The sequence below is a fragment of the Mastacembelus armatus genome, chromosome 15, assembly GCF_900324485.2.
Source record: "Mastacembelus armatus chromosome 15, fMasArm1.2, whole genome shotgun sequence".
Taxonomy (NCBI): Eukaryota; Metazoa; Chordata; class Actinopteri; order Synbranchiformes; family Mastacembelidae; genus Mastacembelus; species Mastacembelus armatus.
The window spans coordinates 5,351,252-5,372,207 of NC_046647.1; the positions used below are offsets into that span (position 1 = coordinate 5,351,252).

At 39.7% G+C, this 20,956-nt stretch overlaps 3 protein-coding genes across 3 annotated transcripts; 2 read left to right on the forward strand and 1 right to left on the reverse strand.

Annotated features, from left to right (window-relative positions):
• Positions 1-552: 552 nt before the first annotated feature.
• haao (3-hydroxyanthranilate 3,4-dioxygenase) lies at positions 553-11,317 on the forward strand. The gene is made up of 10 exons (XM_026309473.1): positions 553-698; positions 872-950; positions 1,532-1,615; positions 1,879-1,985; positions 8,064-8,153; positions 8,242-8,285; positions 8,381-8,526; positions 10,262-10,330; positions 10,483-10,565; positions 10,680-11,317. The coding sequence occupies exons 1-10, from the start codon at positions 610-612 to the stop codon at positions 10,750-10,752; spliced, it is 864 nt and encodes a 287-aa protein (XP_026165258.1). The 5' UTR covers positions 553-609; the 3' UTR covers positions 10,753-11,317.
• Positions 11,318-12,747: 1,430 nt separating this feature from the next.
• LOC113131983 (transmembrane protein 229B-like) lies at positions 12,748-14,800 on the reverse strand. Its single transcript, XM_033325567.1, has 2 exons — positions 14,782-14,800; positions 12,748-13,229 (listed from the first exon to the last, which is right to left on the reverse strand). The coding sequence occupies exons 1-2, from the start codon at positions 14,798-14,800 to the stop codon at positions 12,748-12,750; spliced, it is 501 nt and encodes a 166-aa protein (XP_033181458.1).
• A 2,448-nt stretch (positions 14,801-17,248) lies between these two features.
• On the forward strand, positions 17,249-19,925 carry hcar1-3 (hydroxycarboxylic acid receptor 1-3). The gene is made up of 2 exons (XM_026309642.1): positions 17,249-17,360; positions 18,537-19,925. Exon 2 carries the CDS (start codon positions 18,606-18,608, stop codon positions 19,587-19,589), a length of 984 nt encoding a protein of 327 aa, XP_026165427.1. The 5' UTR covers positions 17,249-17,360; positions 18,537-18,605; the 3' UTR covers positions 19,590-19,925.
• The last annotated feature ends 1,031 nt before the right edge of the window (positions 19,926-20,956 follow it).

The window sequence follows — 20,956 nt, forward strand, 5'->3', positions numbered from 1 at the left end:
TAGTGAACATTAGCTCAACCTTTACCAGATGCAAAATTAAAGTGATAATGCATCAGTAAATATTATCTAATAATATAAAATGCGTGAAGATGTGCCATTAAGTATTTTTACTTTTGGTACTTCATGTATCTTTGGCTGGTAATGTTTTTGTACTTGAGTAAAATTTTTAATGGCTTTTACTTGTTACAGAATACTGGTACACTGTGCTATTTCTACTTCCTCTGTCAATGGTCATGTGTCACCGATAGTTGTCATACAGAGAGGAGAATACAATATGCTGCGATCTAATTTTCAAGCTCACTTTTACTGTGAAATATATCAATGCATTCTGAACTGAATGTGTGAAAAGGAGGTAGCCCCCCCCCCCCCACCGTGACAAGTTGTCATTTATTAAATAAACATAAAAAAAACTTAAGTCTGAGTTAATTTAACAGTTATGGCTTACATTAAAGTACTGAATCAATCGAGCTTCACCTTTCACCTGGCTATCAAAAAGCTCCTCCCCCACACTACACACTTCTACATTTTTGGAGTGTCAGTCACATTGCTTAATCTAGTCAGTCTAGTCACAGTGGTGTACTGCTGCAGAAGTAAACCCAGTAAAAAAAAATGAGTATCAGGCCTCTTCTTGTGAATGTGGAGAACTGGATTGCAGAAAACCATACTGATTTTCTGCCACCGGTGTGCAATAAGTTGATGTGAGTAATATTGTATTGTAATGTTGCTTTAATGATAGCCACATTATTGCATGTGTGTAATTACAGTTGTTTATTTTAGTTTACTTATGGTTGAGCTTAGTGTTCTGTTGCATAGAGAAATGAATAACTTATCTCCACTGACTATTCATGGATGATTGTCTTTAATTCCTTAGGCACTTTTCCCAGTTGAACATTATGTTTGTTGGAGGTCCAAATACCAGAAATGATTATCATATAGAAGAAGGGGAGGAGGTAAGAGAGAAGTGCTGGTTTATTCTGTGTAAAATCTTACGGGGCCTACACATTATTCAGCCTGGATAAACTACACTCTGATTGTGTAATATACACTTGGACTTTACCTTCAAATCACTTCACCAGAATGTTCCTCACTGTTTGCACATTACTGGGAAATTATGGGACACTAAATTTCTGCTGTTTTCTTACCTTTGATTTAAAAGATTTGCATTCACTGTAAACTCCAAATCATAGATAACTTCCCACTTTCAGTTCCCCAAACACTGGGTGCATCTTAGAGCTAAACTAAAACAAATAGGGTCAACTTCACCAAACAGGGTAAACTTCTCCACAATATGCCAATTCAGCATTGAGCCTCTCTATACTGTGATCTGGACAAAAAGTGTTGATGCAGCAAAAACAATCATATCAAGTGACACCAGTAGAGGACAATCATAAGAATGCACATAGTTCCCTCTGGGGCCACAAAAAGCTTTTCATATCTTTCATGTAATGTATGCTGGAGTGCTTGTCAACATATTGATGTGGAAAATTAGCAAAATATTTTCTTATTGCTGTCCAATGTCTATTCTAAATAGTTGTTCTACCAGCTGAAGGGAGACATGTGTCTGAAGGTGATTGAAAATGGCAAACACAAGGATGTGCACATCAAAGAAGGAGAGGTAAGCTTTTATATGCATTTTTTATTCATCACCCCAGCTGTATATCCTTCTTTATAAGCTAGTTATAGCATGTTATTCATTTATATAGAGTCCAGCTTTAAAGCAGTACTGCTGTTTCTGTCAGTGGTTTGGGATTCTCTACTAATTAAAATAAACTGCTCACATATACAGTGCTCCAATGCATCATGGTCAGTAAATTTTCAAATTCACCTTGTTTTTTTTTGTTTTTCTATGCTTTCCATTCATTTCTCCCTCATCGGCAGATGTTCCTGCTGCCAGCTCGGATCCCCCACTCCCCTCAGAGACAGGCCAATTCTGTGGGACTGGTGGTGGAGAGGAGGCGGCTGCTGACTGAGACTGACTGCCTCAGGTAAACGACTGTATATCCTTCTGTCCTCTCCTCTTTTCTTGTCTTACAGGGGTTTTTAATAGGCAAGGCAAGGCAAGTTTATTTATATAGCACAGTTTATTTATATAGCACAATTCATACACAGAGTAAAGTGCTTTACAGAAATAAAATACAGGTTAAAAATACATAAAATTAATATTAGAGGAAACTGAGTGCAGATAAATCACTTTGGATAAAATACTGTCAGTTGTCATATGTTACAGTGGGTACGGAAAGTATTCAGACCCCTTTAAATTTCTCACTTTGTGTCATTGCAGCCATTTGCCAAAATCAAAAAAGTTCATTTTATTTCTCATTAATGTACACTCAGCACCCCATCTTGACAGAAAAAACCAGAAATGTAGAAATTTTTGCTAATTTATTAAAAAAGAAAAACTGAAATATCACATGGTCATAAGTATTCAGACCCTGTGCTCAGTATTGAGTAGAAGCACCCTTTTGAGCTAGTACAGCCATGAGTCTTCTTGGGAATGATGCAACAAGTTTTTCACACCTGGATTTGGGGATCCTCTGCCATTCTTCCTTACAGATCCTCTCCAGTTCTGTCAGGTTGGATGGTGAACGTTGGTGGACAGCCATTTTCAGGTCTCTCCAGAGATGCTCAACTGGGTTTAGGTCAGGGCTCTGGCTGGGCCAGTCAAAAAACGGTCACAGAGTTGTTCCGAAGCCACTCCTTTGTTATTTTAGCTGTGCGCTTAGGGTCATTGTCCTGTTGAAAGGTGAACCTTCGGCCCAGTCTGAGGTCCTGAGCACTCTGGAAGAGGTTTTCTTCCAGGATATCTCTGTACTTGGCCACATTCATCTTTCCTTCAATTGCAACCAGTCGTCCTGTCCCTGCAGCTGAAAAACACCCCCACAACATGATGCTCCCACCACCATGTTTCACTGTAGGGATTGTATTGGGCAGGTGATGAGCAGTGCCTGGTTTTCTCCACACATACCGCTTAGAATTAACGCCAAAAAGTTCAATCTTGGTCTCATCAGACCAGAGAATCTTATTTCTCATAGTCTGGGAGTCCTTCATGTGTTTTTTGGCAAACTCTGTGCGGGCTTTCATGTGTCTTGCACTGAGGAGAGGCTTCCGTCAGGCCACTCTGCCATAAAGCCCCGACTGGTGGAGGGCTGCAGTGATAGTTGACTTTGTGGAACTTTCTCCCATCTCCCTACTGCATCTCTGGAGCTCAGCCGCAGTGATCTTTGGGTTCTTCTTTACCTCTCTCACTAAGACTCTTCTCCCACGATTGCTCAGTTTGGCTGGACGGCCAGGTCTAGGAAGAGTTCTGGTCGTTCCAAACTTTTTCCATTTGAGGATTATGGAGGCCACTGTGCTCTTAGGAACCTTGAGTGCTGAAGAAATTCTTTTGTAACCTTGGCCAGATCTGTGCCTTGCCACAATTCTGTCTCTGAGCTCCTTGGGCAGTTCCTTGGACCTCATGATTCTCATTTGCTCTGACATGCACTGTGAGCTGTAAGGTCTTACATAGACAGGTGTGTGCCTTTCCTAATCAAGTCCAATCAGTTTAATTAAACACAGCTGGACTCCAATGAAGGAGCAGAACCATCTCAAGGAGGATCAGAAGAAATGGACAGCATGTGAGTTAAATATGAGTATCACTGCAAAGGGTCTGAATACTTATGACCATGTGATATTTCAGTTTTTCTTTTTTAATAAATTTGCAAAAATTTCTACATTTCTGTTTTTTTCTGTCAAGATGGGGTGCTGAGTGTACATTAATGAGAAATAAAATGAGCTTTTTTGATTTTGGCAAATGGCTGCAATGACACAAAGAGTGAAAAATTTAAAGGGGTCTGAATACTTTTCGTACCCACTGTATATGCCACACTAAAAAGAAAGGTTTTTAGCTTGGACTTTAACATTGCCAGAGATAAGGCTTGTCTAACATCATCAGGAAGACTATTCCAGGTTTTAGCTGCATAGAACTGAAACGCCGCTTCTGCCTGTTTAGTCCTGACTCTGGGCACGAGCAGAAGGCCTGTCCCTGATGTTCTCAGAGTTCGAGATGGTTCATATGGCATGGCAGAGATGTAATGTGGTGCTGAGCCATGAAGAGACTTATACACAAGCAGTGCTGTCTTAAGGTCTATTCTCTGAGAGACAGGAAGCCAGTGCAGAGATCTGAGAACAGGAGTAATGTGGTTGTACTTCCTGGTCTAGTCAGAAGCAGCAGCAGCGTTCTGAATGTACTGTAGCTGCCTTACAGCTGATTTTGAGAGCCCCGTGAACAGGCCGTTACAGTAATCTAACCTGCTAGAGATAAAAGCATAGATGAGTCTTTCCAAGTCTGGTTTAGACATGATCCCTTTGATTCTGGAAATGTTTTTGAGATGGTAAAATGCTGACGATGTTATCGATTTAATGTGGCTGTTAAAATTCAAGTCTGAGTCCATGATTACCCCTAGATTTCTAACTTGATTTTTAAATTTTAGCGAAAGAGACTCAAGGTGACTGCTGACACTTTCTTTGTTTCTGAGGCCCAAAGATGATTATTTCAGTCTTGTCACTGTTTATTTGGAGAGAGTTGTTTTGCATCCACAGAGTGATCTGTTCAATACAGTGACACAGTGAATCCACTGGTCCATATTCACCTGCTGTGAGTAAAATGTAAATCTGAGTGTCATCTGCATAGTTATGGTAGGACACATTATTGCTACGTATTAATTGGCCTAAAGAAAACATGTAAAGTTGAACAAAAGGGGTCCCAAGATGGACCCCTGGGGGACCCCACATGTCAATGCCATTTGGTCTGAGACACAGTTACCAACTTTAATGAAATACTTCCTGTCTTCAAGATAGGACTTAAACAATTTAAGGGCAGTACCAGAGATGCCTATCCAGTCCTCTAACCTTTGTAACAGGATCACATGGTCCACTGTGTCAAAAGCAGCACTTAGATCCAGCAGTATTAAGACAGAGACTCTGCCAGCGTCGGTGTTCAGACGAATGTCATTTGTCACCTTGATGAGTGCAGTTCCAGTGCTGTGATGGGGCCTAAAACCTGACTGAAAATCATCAAAGCAGTTGTTTAGCATGAGAAAGGCAGTAAGTTGTTGGTAAATAACTTTTTCAATGATTTTGCCTAAAAACGGCAGGTTTGATATGTGCCGGTAGTTGTTCAGTACCATAGCATCAAGACTGCTCTTCTTCGGGAGAGGCTTGATGACAGCAATTTTCAGGGCCCTTGGAAATGTTCCAGACTGTGATGAGTTATTAACTAGTTGAGTGAGTTGTGGTAACAAACTGCTTAGTACTGATTTCAGAAATTTAGTGGGTAAAACATCAAGGCAACAGGTGGATGAACTCAGACCGGAGATGATCTCTTCAACTCTTATGTCATTTAGTGGTGTAAAGTGTGTCAGTTCTACCAAGTGTTTCCTGGATGGCTATAGAGTTGGTATCTGACTTGTGCAATTTATTGCATGTTTAATACCCTGAATCTTGTCATTAAAAAATAATGCAAATTCATTACATTTAGATGTTGAAATTAGTTCCAGTAGCAATGGAGATGGAGGGTTTGTTAACCTACTCACTGTAGCAAACAGGACACGTGAGTTGTTACTACTGTTGTTGATGATTTCAGAAAAATACATTTCTCTCTTTCTACATAGAGTTTCATTGAACACACACAACATCTGCTTATAAATGTCATAATAAACCTGGAGCTTTGATTTACGCCATTTTCGTTCGGCCTTCCGGCACTCCCTTTTCTGTGCCCTGACCGAGTCATCATTTCTCCACGGTGGCTTTTGCCTGTTCCTGATTAATTTATCTTTAACAGGAGCAATCACATCTATGACATTTAGAACACTTGAAGTATATGAATTCAACAAATCTTCAACATGAGAGAAAGTGGTATTTTCAAACCTAATCATCTCCATAAACAGTGTCCTGGTGTTATCATTTATGTGTCTTTTCTGAACAAGTGTAGGTCCAGTTGCATCTTTGGGAATTATGGACAAATCAAAAAAGACACAAAAATGGTCAGACAAAGCAACATCAGTCACAGTGATATTAGAAACGTTAACACCCTTAGTAATGACAAGGTCCAGAGTGTGACCTCTTGTATGGGTCGGCTCCCTAACATGCTGGCTAAGGCCATATGTTATAAGGACGGCAAAAAGTTCTTTGGCATATCTGTCACAGGCCTTATCCATGTGAACATTAAAATCACCTGTAATAACCAAACAGTCAAACTCTGTGAAGACGACTGAAAGTATCTCAGTAAATTCACCAATAAAATTTTGACAGCATTGGGGAGGTTTGTAAATGATAATAAAATGTACAGTGGGAGATCATTTTTGCTCCATTTTAAAAGGTACATACTCAAATGATAAGAACTCCCCAAATGACAGCCTGTGGGTAACCATATTATCCCTAAAAAAGGGCACAGACACCACCACCCTTTTTGTTTTCTCATGTTTCTGATAGAAATGTAAAATTAGGTGGGGTGGATTCAATAAGAACTGCATTTGCTGTCCTGCTATCTAACCATGTTTCTGTTAAAAACATGAAATCAAGATTGTAAGAGGAGATAAAATTATTGATTAAAAATGATTTGTTACATAGAGATCTGACATTGAGCACTGCAAGTTTCAAATTAGCTTGAGTAGGACCTGAAACTATCTGTCTGCAAGGGATTTGAATTAGATTTCTCTGATTGGACAGTCTAACTGTCACTCTTTTAGCCACTCTGCGTGTTTTGACTGGAGCTATAGCACTAGGGGAGAGTGTTCTCTCCCTGGGCCTCAGGTCGGTAAGTGGTTTATTATGGCTATAAGTCCTGGAACAGCAGAGTCCCTGGGTATCCTTTTGCTGTTAGCCGAATTGATGCTAGTCAGGATATTTGGTCCGGGAGCAGGTGGTGGTGGTGGGGATCTGACAGGGGTGCTCTGAGGAAAGACAGGTGCAGGTGTTGGCCGAGGTGGTCGAGCTGGTGGAGTTTTAATTGATTGAGGGACAGAGGTCATGCTCCTGGGTGGCAAAGGGGGTCGTGTTTGCTGGGGGGATGAATTCACTGGAGTTGATGATAATACCCATGACCTTGCCAGGTTAGGGGTAAGAGGCACCATTTTAATTCCTGATTTCACCAAGGTTTCCAAATGATTTGGAAATCCCACTGGTGAAGCCGGGGATGGGATGGACAATGATGAGCTTGCAGAGGATGTGGATGCCGCTGGGGAGGCCCAGGGCAGTGCGTTGCCAAAACAGGTTGAAGTTATCAATGAAGTGCACTCCCCTTATCTCACAGACCTTGAACAGCCATGTGTTCAATGCAAGCAGCCGACTGAATTTATTAATCCTCCTGTCGATGTTTGGAAGAGGTCCACTGACAAATGACTGGATTTTCAGTTTGTCAAGTTCCTCTAATAATTTAGAGAAGTACTGTTTTAAAACCTCTGATTCTCCCTTTCTGGTGTCCACTGCACCCACATGCAGAATCAGCTGTTTGACTCCATGGTGTTTTGAGATGACCTGGGGGAGGAGAGCTGCTATATCAGTGACCATGGCACTTGGGTAGCTGCATGTAATAATTCTGCTGCTGTTTATGTCACTGATAGCACTGTCTCCAAGCAGAAGGATATCTCTGTCCTTCACATTTGTCACAGATTCTTCTGTATCTGTTTCTCTGACTGGCTCCATGACTCCTGTTTTTAAAGTTATTGCTTTTTTTGGTTTTCAGTCACAGCAGACATTTCTTGCTAAATAAGATTCAGTTCAGACATTGGTTGAAATCTGTTACCGAGCTGTATGTTTGTTGATGCTACATGTGGTCCTGTGGTGCCACCATTCTTCTAATTCTATGAGTCTTTGGCTTGGCACCAAGTTTATGCCAGGTGGCTTCATTTTGATCAATTCCCACTCTTGAAAGTTTTGGGAAAGACACTGTATCGTCCAGGTTCAGAGTAGCGTTTTGGTCAAGATAGCACTTATTGATAGCTTTACCTTCTTACCACTGGGTCTGAACAGAAGCGTGTCGTGAGGTATTTCAAAGCAGCATGAGTCTGTGTTGGTTCTTTCAGGTATTATGTAGACAACACCACTGATATCCTGTTTGAGAAGTGGTTCTACTGCCAGGATCTAGGAACTCAGCTGGTGCCAGTGATTAAGGAGTAAGACACCTTTACTGTTACCTACACATTCACAAACAGCCACCCATCAGAGCAGAGCCTCAGCTCTTGTGTGACCTTTTACTTGCAGATTCATGGCATCCAAGCAATTCAAAACAGGAAAACCTGATCCAAGTGAGTTAAATTTCTTGTGATTCATTTTCAAATTTGAGTGAGATATCACAATCTTTGTGCATTTTTGAAAACTGGCATTATCTTTTAATGATTAGACGAAGTCTTCAGAGTGCCTCCTTTCCAGATGAACACCATGAACGTGATGTCACCCTTCTCCTTTAAAGACTGGCTGGACAAACAGAAACCATCACTTGCCAGTGGCAAGACTGTTGACATGTTTGGAGCTCAGTTTGAGACAGAGGTACTAGGATCAGTGTTTTGAACTTCAGTACTGTTTTGTTATGAGTTTAGGTAAGGTTTAATTTTGAAAATAATGACAGTGACAAGAGGGTGTTGTAGAAAGTATGTTGTTTATATTTCTTAAGTTCTAAAAAAATTTCTAACTGTGGTTTTGTAGTGGGGGGCAGCATAGCAGCTAAGTGTTTAACACTGTTGCCTCACAGAAAGAGGGCCCAGGTTTGCAAACTGTTACGGACCTTTCTGTGTGGAGTTTGCATGTTCTCCCTGAGCTTGTGTGGGTTTTCTCCAGGTACTCTGGTTTCCTCCCACAGTCCAAAAACATGTATGTCAGGTTGATTGGGGACTCTAAATTGCCCATAGGAGTGAGTGTGAGTGTGTGAGGTTGTTTGTCTCTATGTGGCCCTGTGATGGACTGGTGACCTGTCCAGGGTGTAGGTAATGGATAGCTCTGTAAAGTTGTATGATTATAGTTCATATACTGTATATGTTTTATTAGTCTGATTCTAAAAAGTAACTTGTAACGTAAAAGTGTAAAGTTACTGTAAAGTTATTGGATCATTGCAGTGCAGTACATTTCCCCTGGTAGTGAAGTCTATTTATGAAGTAGTAAAAAAATGAAAATCCTAAAGTCAAGCACAAGTGTCAGGTTTCGGGAAACTATTATAAATATTAGGACCAATGATGCGCCCACTCCGGTACTCTGGGTTCAACAACACAGAACTAGGCAAAAAGCAAGAAACAGAAACTAGGCTACAGGTGAAGACATGGAAACACAAGGACATGGAACATGAACATGGAACAAAGACATGGACACCAGGGAACAAGGCATGAGGGTCTGGGTCACACACACCTGGGGAGACGCACCAAACCACACAGACATATGAACACTGGAAGGGAGTCAAGACCTGAGGTAGTCTGGGTCACACACACAACTGGAGAGACGCACCAGACTACAAGAAAACATGAACGTGAACGCAGGGACTCGGGGCATGAAGTAGTCTGGGACACAGAATACAAGAAAACATGAACATGAAACTAGGGGAGTCAGGGCATGAGGTAGTCTGGGTCACACACACATTGAGGGAGAGGCACCAGACTACACAAAGAACAAAAACATGGAACACAGGGAATCAAGGCATGGGAACACAAGGCATGAAACACGACACGAGACAGACACATGAACACAAGACATGGGAAAAAGGACCAGAAAACTAATACAAAGGTGGCAGACACTTAACTCAAACCTGGGAGGCAAAAGGCAGTCCATGAACAAAATCCAAAAGGGAGGAGGAACGAAACAGACTTGAGGAAATCAGGAACTTGATGCATGAAGTCAAAAGGCCATAACCAGAACAAGCAATCTCTAAACAGACAACCTGGCACTGAAACCTGGTTCAGCCAAGGTATATGAAGACAAGACACAAACAAGGAACAGGTGAAAACAATAACTAATTAGGTCAAAGAAAAGTGAACCAAAATGAAACAAGAACCAGTTCCTGTCAGGATCCTACAAAATAAAAGAAAACAGGAAGTCAAAAGATACGGATCCTGACAACAAGAACCTCAAAACTGTAGTTAAGTAGAGTATGTGAGGCAATGTGCTTACTGTCTACCACTGTAATGCATTATAGATGAAAATATACTAAACACATTTCTACATTGTAAATGCAGGATGGGTTATGTTGTAGATGATAGTGACACCTGAACTATAATGCTCTTTCTTATGACCCCAACAGTCAATGGTGTTTGGATCTGGGCTGACAGAAACAACAGTACGACAAAGTGATGTGTGGATTTGGCAACTGGTATGTTCTCTAAATGTGCTGTTGGATCTGCAGTTTCACATGTCCCAACAGTCTCACTGCTGCTGTCCAGTAGTATGATGCATCTGTTATATCTGTTATAAGCATTTTATAAAATTATTTTCTTTTCTTATCTCCTTCTCTTTGTCTCTCAGGAGGGATCATCAAAAGTCACTATGAATGATCAGGAGTTCACTGTTTGTCCAGGATACAGTTTACTTATTCCAGAACAGAGCCAGTGAGTCAGTATTAACAATTAAAGACAAATCTCTTTAGTCATGGCACACTAGATAAAAGTGTTGACTTTAAAAAGATGTTTGCCTATAAAATGAAATGGCTTCTTCTTTTGTAGGTATCAGTGGCTGAGAGATGAGAAGACTGTTGCCCTGTTTGTAGTCCAAAACCCTGAGCGGAAGAGACCTTGACCATGACTGGACCATTCACTTGCATACATTACATATGCATTAGAAAGTGGTTCCAGTGAGGGTAATTCCTTTATTCAAGACAAAAAGACAAAATACAAGTATCTGTCATGACACATACCAGTTTGTCATCATTGCAAATATAGTTAATAGTAGATTGAGTATCGTCACATACAGAGAAATCAGACACTATTATATGTTATAAGCTTTTATTATAAGTAAAGGAAACCTAGACTCATGTCAGTTTCAATGGGTGCATGAAGCTTTTGATACAAAGTGTAAATTGCTAATTGCTGTAAATTGTTATAGTTACATAATTCATTTTGTAATTACATGTACTTTTATATTAAACTCTTTATTGTCAGTGGTGGAAAATGTACTCAGATCCTGTAGATAAGTTAAAGTAGAAATACCGTAATGTAGAAATAGGCTACTCTATTACAAGTCAAAATCCATCCATCCATCTTCTATACCCGCTTTTTCCTGAAAGCCAGGGTCACGGGGATCTGCTGGAGCCTATCCCAGCTCTCTCTGGGTGAAAGGCAGGGGTACACCCTGGACAGGTCACCAGTCCATCACAGGGCCACATAGAGACACACAACCTCACACAGTCACACTCACTCCTACAGGCAATTTAGAGTCACCAATCAACCTGACATGCATGTTTTTGGACTGTGGGAGGAAACCAGAGTACCTGGAGAAAACCCACACAAGCACAGGGAGAACATGGAAACTCCACACAGAAAGGCCAGGTTGCGAACCCACGACCTTCTTGCTGTGAGGCAACAGTGCTAACCACTCAGCCACCATGCTGCCCACAAGTCAAAATCCTGCATTCAAAATGTTAAATAAAAGTATCAGCAACCATTATGCAACCATTATGCAGAATGACACCTTTTATATTAATATATATATGAGATATATAATTGGATTGTGATTATTAATTGTGTACATCACTTGAATAATATAGTATGTGTAGAGCTAATTGTAAACGTTCAATATTTGCTCCTGAAATATGGTGCGGTTGTAGTATGAAGCAGCAGAAAATGGAAAAAGCACAAATACTTCAAAATTGTACTAAGGACAGTACTTGAGTTAATGTTTGACACTAGACTGTGTGATGTGACTGTCTTATCATGTACTTGCCTTAACGGTTTATGGTTAATTTGTACCACTTGTACTTCCTCTGTATTGAATTCCTTTTTCCTCTACTGAAGTGATTAAGTGACATTGTATTAACCTTAACTGGTCTCTAGATCTCATCTAAAATGTAGAGACGTAGAAGAGGATGAATACAGGTTTCCATGTTTGGAAATTCAATTTGTTACCACATGGTATTCATGTTTTGTCTGCCAAGTTGAGTCCAACTTGACTCCAGTTATGTACTTCTAAGGACCTTTTCTGGGGAAAAATTAGAACTGACTGGACATGCTTTTATAGCATGAGAAATGCCTTGACTTTTATTTTCTCCCTGATAAATCTTCTGGCCCTTGACCAGGCATATTTTGTTGCACTGTACACCCAGAACAGACAAACCAAACAGTGGCTCTAGACTGGGAATTACATTTTGTTGAAAAGGTGACAGCCACCCTCCCCTGTGTCCTGGAAATGGGTGGAGTGAGGTGTGAGAGATGCTCGGTAGGTTGCATTCTGCAATCTCACCACTAGACGCTGCTAAATCTTTCACAATTTACACATTGCACCTTTAAGTGACTGTTAACCCTTTGCAAGAAACCAAATAAGCTTAATTCCCACAATGGCAAACTGTTCCTCTGATGGACAGGGCTCAGGATAATTATACTGGATTACCAGTTCTTTCTAAAATAATAGGTCTGAATGAACTGAAATAAATAAAAAAAGTCACACCAAAGGGAGGTAGCATTACAGCATATTAACCAACTTTTCAATATTACTCAAAGTATTGTGGTATGCACAACCACTCTTCATAAATATCTTCTGGCTGGTTTTAGAAGCATGATTTTTCAGATTTACATCAGTTCAATGCAGTCTTATCCTCAGCGTGTTCCTGATCACATGCTGCTCTGCTACAAAGGCTGCCACAGTCCATGGTAGTGCATATTCTAGAGTCACCAGTCCACTGAAGTTGTACCTATAACCTGAGTAGTCCCAGGGACATGCCCCCAGCAGCCTCAGTCCTGCCCCCCAGCTGAATTCCCACAGGTAGATGAAAAAGGTGTAGGCTGCCAGACGTACGGGCAGTGGCTGATGCTGAGCCAGCAGCCGGGCTCTCAGGCTCTCCATGAGATAGATTGCAGTGGCATACATGGGGAGGGCCCACAGGCTGCTGTGACCTGTCAGCCTCCTGTCCTGGGTGCTGCACCAGTCCCACACAGCGGTGAATGCTACCTCACAGAGGCAGCCGTGCAGTGCATACACATAGAGACGAACTAGAATAGAGAGAGGGTGGCTGGAGCTGCTGCCATGTGCTTCTGTTGGGACTTCATTTTCAGTATTGATCTCTGTCACAACACACAGAAATCGGTATATAATTGACCCAATTTGACCCAAGTTTATAAGTGACCTAAAATGTGATAAAAATGTTCACAAATACACTCAACATCTTTTTAATTAACTGTTGCTAGAGGTTTACAGTGAAAAACTGAATTTCATTTTACCTACAGTCACGAAAGACAAATAGCCAAACAGTGAAGTACATTCAATTTCCATTCCCCAGTATTTTATTTTTATTAACAATTAAAGGCAGATGTTACACTGAATTTTTTCTGATCCAGTGGCTATAATATTCTTGCTTTTATTTTCTTCAAGTGTATACCATTAAAAAGTAAGAAGCATTTATTATTTTTTGGAACTATATCACATTCTTGTTGAGAGTAGGTGAGATGATTGATACAAATGTAATGCCTTTGTAGTAAATATAAAGCAGTAGCCAGCAGTAGGTTATCTTAGTTTAACATAAACACTGGATTTTCTTTCTCTTTGTCTGACGATATCCAAAAAACCCGTGTCGCTAATGCTTACTAAGTGATACAGTACATCTAGCTTTTTTAGTTTGTACAAAGGTCAAGTTTCTCTGACCATAATGCATACTACAGTTCTGTTTTTTTAATGTTTACTTTACTGATGTACATCTTTTACAGTTTCAGACAACAGTAATAACATAGATTTACACTAGTTGCTTATTTTTAAACCATGTACTTAAAAATCTGTTAACTATTTTGGGAGTGACTGCAGTTTGCATTCCACTGCTCTGAATTTTGGACCAGTGGTATGCTTATAGTAGTATTATATGTTATTCCTTCCACTTTTGTTTTTTTTTTTTTGCATGAATGTAAACCATGCATGCTGATTAAAACAGAATTATAATAAACCAATGAGTTAAATAATAATAATTGTTTTCTTATGGAAGAGTTATTTTGTCCATTATATACAGGTAGTGTTGATATTTTCAATTGGAAGTTTATAAATACACCTCAAAATCGTGCAATAAGCCCCCCTCCGTGATGCTGATACTATTCAGATTTTTGTTGAACCTTCATATTTTTAGTTGGTGTTAAATGGGAAGAATCATATCTGTTAAACTATTTCAGCTAAATTAATTCTCTGAAACTTTCACTTGTATCATAATTCTTTTTGAAGGAGTCCATGCAGCGCATGCAGTCCTGTTTCATCCCTCTTTCCAAATGTCTACACAGTTTAACATTATACTAATGTGGATTAAAAGGCTTATAACCAAGCTAAGCAAATTAAAGGCTTGGAAAAGCTTCAACAGCTTTTCACTCTGCACTAAAAAATAGTGCAAAAGGCTATGAACTAGCTGTAGAGTTATTTTCCCACAGTGCAACAAAATTAAAAACACATTTAAAATAGCATTGAATCCATCTCCATCACTTCACTGACTGCAACATAGATGCTGTGACATTAAATGCCACACTGAACCTCAAATCATGTCTTTCTGCTGTCATTAAACATAACGTTAAAATGCAATGAATACTAATAATTCTCACCTTGTCCATTACAACCTTGTATTCCGCTTGCATTTACTTTTCTCACCTTCATGTCTGGGCAGCATATGGACGTCTGTGCCTTTGTAATCCCTATGCTTCCCTGTGTGTATGTGTGTGTGTGTGTGTGTGTGTGTGTGTTTGTGGACCTTGGGCTAAACATTAAGCTGCTCTGTGTTACCAGAAAGATGGAGACAGTGATGTCTCTATCACAGGCTGAGGTTGTGGACCCAGGGTACGACCCAGGGAGCGACCCAGGAAGAAAACCTGAATGACTCAAGAAATCAATGTGTGTGTCTTTGTGTAATACAAATTTCTACTATGCTAGTATTGATTTTACAGTGGCTGCATGAATGTTCTCTTTCACCCTGTACATGTGCAAATAAGTGTAATGATGTGTGAAAACTTGGCAGTGTCTATATCACACAGAAGATCCATGTAATGCAGCATTTTATGTTGTGTATTGAGGGTTATCAGGGACCCACAGTAGCTGGGTGTGCCAGAGAAGCTGCTCCAAAATATGAACGTATTGATAGACTTAAGAACTGACTCTGACACTCACACAAGACCCACTGAAAATTTATTTTATGAGCATCCAGGGGATTTTTAGCTAAACCAGCAGCTGGCTTTAAGGATCGCAATGTAGACCTGTCAGCTGGCCCACTCCACTGGTCCAGAGCTAAACTACTGGATGGTATTCCACAAAATTATTAATGAATTTTCCATATGTCTATGTCTACAAATGTCTACAGACATGCATGCCAATGTAATGTTAAATTGTAACATTACATTGGCATGCATGTCTGTAGACATTACATACAAATGGAAGGAGAGCTATACCAGTAGAACTCCACACAAACAGTGTAGCTATAATTTCTTTATAAGAACAGTCCTTACATGGTGCTGCTATTTGGTTCTGTGTGTTTGTTTTGTGTGTAATCACTAATAAAACACTTAGATGGCTGGCAGACCTCTAGATCAGAGTCCAGTTGTTCTAGCAAACAGCGCTTTAGGGCTGGGGAAAAAAAGACTATACTGTCAGTGACCATAAAGTTGGTGAGCTGACAAAAGTCAGACTCTTCACATGATGGTAGGCTGACTGTGTTTATTGTATGAGCTGTTACCAAAGAAAGTTTGGTTAGGAAAATTAGCATTCTGAAAATGCACAGAGCAGCATCACATGCTCTTCTCTGAGACTCATATGTTGAACTTAGTTGTGAATTGAAATGCTCTAGGGTGAGATTAGTTAAGAGAAGGTAAGGTAAGGTTTAGATAGTGGTCAAATAGGGATGATGAGACAAGATGCAATTAGATACAAAGAACAGGTTTGGTGGGATGTAAGGTGAAATTAAATCAAATCAAAAGGTTAAAATGACATCAGTATATAAAAGAAAAATGAGTCAGGGGGGTAGTTGACAAATAAGCTAAACTCATGTAACTCATGTAAAATGAACTAAAAAGAAGTTGAGTAGGTGTGATCAAATTGTTTGAGTCAGATAGGAAACAGAGTCATACGGTCACAACCAGAGCAGGGCAGACTGACCATTCATTCATCCATCCATCCATTATCTATACCCACTTATTCCTTAACCAGGGTCACGGGGATCTGCTGGAGCCTATCCCAGCTCTCTTTGGGTGAAAGGCAGGGGTACACCCTGGACAGGTCACCAGTCCATCGCAGGATACTGACACCTCATTATAAAAAAATTAAGTGGAAAGTCACTTGGGCCAGGATGGTGGATTAGTGGTTTGCACTGTTGCCTCACAGCAAGAAGGATCCTGGTTTAAATCCCATCAGGGGCCTTTCTGTGTGGAGTTTGCATGTTCTCCCTGTGCTTGTGTGGGTTTTCTTCGGGTACTCTGGTTTCCTCCCACAGTCCAAAAACATGTGTCCCTGTGTCCCTAAATGGGAATAAGCAGATATACTGTAGATAATGGATGATGGAAAGTCATGTGTATCAGCATATTTAATGACATATTAACAACAGTAAATACATAGCATTTTATAAAATATACATGCAATAAAAGCACAAATAGTAGCATAAATTACTGCAGTGGAGGTGCAGTACTTACTAGATATATAGTACCTGTCCATTTTCATGTATAATACCAAATACAGAATTATGTGATATTAACAAAAGTTGATACCTGAAAATGGGGAAGAAATAAGCAAAAAGGTTCGAGGACTGTGTTAATCAGTATTTATAGTCCATTTACACTGTAAATATAAATAAAATCTTCATCAACCACAACAACACCCTGTCTCAGTCAACAAATAGCTCTCCTACTATAACACTTATTTGTTGCTGTTTATTTATTGTGAATTCTGATTTTCCATATAGTTATTTTCTGCATGTGGCACCAGTATTCTTTCACATGAAGCAGATGTTTATCCGACTGATGTTTAGACATGTTTGTGCAGTTTCTTTTCCCTGGAACTGGTGTGACTTCTCGAAGAACAAGTATTTGAAAGAGGAACATCGCAGGGATGTGACATCATCATCTGACTTTCACTGAGTGAACTGGATTCACACGCTACTGTACTTCTTCTGCTGAACACACCAACAAGGCAGCTGTTGATAAAAAGGACTTTTAAAGCAAAACTTAAGTGTTGAGTGGTGAGTGCTGGTGAGTACTGAAATTTAATCATTTTCTGTGTTTAGAATTTGAACAGACTTAAAGTTCTTGTGCAATCCTTATTATACTGTATGTCATTAGTAACACTGAACTGACAGTTTAACTATAAAACACATTGTAAGATCTAAATCAATAGGAAAAAGGTTGGTATAATTGATTGAATTTATTTAATATGTTTAATTATACATATATATGATTATAATTATAATTATAATAATAATTATTACTATTATATATATAAAGTGGTTTAGCATGTGGATCATTTAAAATTGACACCTGTCAGCCATAACACTATGAGCACCTTCTGACACTGTGTAGACAGGAGTCACTGCACAGCAGTAGGTTGGCACTTGTGTCACTCTGCAGCTCACTGTGCATCTTCTGTGAATCTCTTTGCTTCCATAGTTCTGCTGTCAGAGAAACATACATTTGTCCACCATTCACTGAAAAACATATGAAAAGGAGTTGATACTGCTGGAGATACTTTTTAAAAACACATTCAACATCCTTCCCACTCTTGTTGTGATGTCACCACTACAGCCACTGAATGTTTCTCTTCATAGAGAGAGAGACATAGAAATTACATTTAAAAGTTGAATCGACAGTAGGTCAACCTCGCCATCAGTGAGCCTTGGACACCCAGAACTTTAAGTCTCTCATCTGTTCACTGTTTGCCACTCAGATCCTTATACTTGCCTGTTTTTCCTGCTTCCAACACATCAACTTTGAGGACTTGATGTTCACCTGCTGCTTAATATACCCAACACACTGGCAGGTGCCACAGTAACAAGATAATCAGTGTTATTCACTTTGTCAGTGGTCATGATGCTATGGCTGATTGGTGTATACACACATACTATATTCACATATTGACAGAAATTAGTTACAAACACACTGCCATTACAGAAATGTGCTTACATGTTTTCTTGACAAGAGTTAGATGAGGAGGTTTATGATACTCTCATTTCTGTCAGCTAAATGTGGAATATGGATTTTGTTACCTTTTTTTTTTACCAAAATATTGAGAGCCAAGCCAGACCTGCTTCCCCCATTGCTGCTGGCTGTAGCACCATGTTAACCACATTCATGAGAGTGATGCTAATCTTCTATTATCTATTCAATCAATGTGGTAAATGTCTCTCTCTCTCTCCACTTTGGAAATTACAGGAACTTAAGATCTGCTGAAAATAAGCAGTGGAAAACTGGCCGAGAATTGAGACAATCATTACAGCTACAATGGTGACTGGGAACACTTCCCTGCATTGCCCACCCCTTGAAGAAGTCAAAGTGTTCTTCCTGCCAATTGTCATGATCATTGAGATGATTGTGGGCCTGCCAGGAAACATGATTGCCTTGTGGATTTTCTGTTTCCGCATGAAGTTGTGGAAACCCCACACTCTTTTCCTCTTTAACCTGGTTCTAGCTGATTTCCTGCTCATTGTCAGCGTGCCCTTCCGCATTCACAACCACCTGCGAGGGGAGTACTGGATATTTGGACAGACCTGGTGCCAAATCAACCTCTTTATGCTCGCTGTCAATCGTTCTGCCAGTATTGCATTCATGACAGCTGTGGCACTGGACCGTTACTTTAAAGTGGTCCATCCTCATCATAGCATCAGCCGTATGACTTTAATTCAGGCTGGTTGGCTCTCAGGCCTGCTCTGGGCTGTTGTGATCGCCCTTCGTATTCCACTTTTGACCACCAACCACCTCTACCTGAATAGCAGCCATTCCCTGTGTCGCAGCTTTGGCATGTATAAGGAAGAAACTGTAGGGATAAAGGTGCATTATGTGGCCTTCACTGTAGAGTTCTTTCTGCCCTGGTTGGTGTTGCTCTACTGCTCAGCCCGGATCACATGCTTCCTGCGCCAACGACAGATGCATAGGCTGAAGAAGGTACAGAGGTCCATCCGAACAGTAGCTGTGATCAGTTTGGTGTTCACTATCTGCTTTATGCCAGGTGTCATCATAGGCCTATGGGCAGTGTACATTAAGAAATTCCACCCTGAGGACTGTGAAACCTACAAGAATGTCACCACATACTTTGTGCTGTGTATTGCTTTCACTTACCTCAACAGCACTTTGGACCCTCTTATTTACTGCTTCTCCAGCTCCATATTTCATGACACCTTTAAGACCCATCAATCATTTCAGCTATGTGGAAAAAAATGTGAGACAAGCCAAAAGCACAGATCAGCCAGTCAGTTAAACCAGCTCTAGAATAAGATAATCCTCAGATTGCTGAACAATAAACCACATTTGGCAGCCTTACATTTTTACTCACAGTGGACTGATCACATACACAAAGTAGCCAGAATTATGCATAAATTATACACTGGCTAATGCTTGTAAACTCAAATTATTGAGACAGTTAAAAGTAAACAGAAAAGACTAGATTGGATGGATGTTTCTTTCCTCTTCTGTGTTTCAGATGACTAGTTAATTAGTTTGGATGAAATGTTTTCAAAGTACTTAATCTCTCATAAATGCTGTTTAGCTGCTTAAAATAACTGTACTCATATGTAGTATATTACTGCGTACAATACTAACTGCATAACTGCCATCAATGAAATAAAAAAAACAAATGATGAAAATTTCTGCTTTTGATTCTGATAATATGGATATGAACATAAATAAAAGCAGTGAAATGCTAGTGTGTGTGGTGTTTTGTTTTTGTTCATTTCATCTCTTTACATACAGAATGCCTACAGATGGAATTGTCAGAGATGGTTAAGTACATATATAAAAGTTAAGCATAATAAAAATCACACCTTCAAAAAAAAAAAAATTAAATCATATTTATCAACTGAAAATGAAGTACATATTGTAGAGCTAGAATTAATTATCCATCCATTATCAGTACCACAGGGTCGCACTGGGCTGGAGCTAATCCCAGGTCACACTGGGTGCACACTGGATAGGTTGCCCGTGTGACAAGAATTAAATATTTTTATATTCATTATTCTGTCGTAATTAGCTAATTGACAGTGGGGATTTGACTATGTGATTTGTCTTGATTATTTGTTTGTTGACTGTTTTATTATGATCTGATTCCTCAGACATTCCTTCTTTCTCATGTTCAGGTTCATGATGTTCAGGAAAGGTCTGTGGATTTGAGCACTTGTTTCTTTTTTTATATTATACTCAATCTTACCTTGGCATGACAACATCTTTCTTCAGTTGGCTAGCATGGTGCAGATAAACTTGAAACCCTGGCCAATATATTATTATACAATGACTGCAAAAAAGTCATGGAGATCACACGTAAACTCTGCAGATTTCAACTGCATGATCAAATTATACCTAATTAACACAAGCATTAGTATTAATGTAGCTGTAATAGCTACTTCTTAATAGCTTATTGTGGCATAATATATGCAGATCTTTAGGCTATATTTGTTCAGTCCTTTCATGACTGTGTGTAGGAATGTATGCCATCTCTATAGAGCATGTTTATTTTGCTACATGTCTGTGTGACTACAAAAATGTAACTAGTTTGTGACAAAGAGGCCTAAAGATAGTAGACTGGGGCCTGTTAGCATGTTTGCTGAAATATATAGTAATTGACCCCACTATTGTCCAAGGAG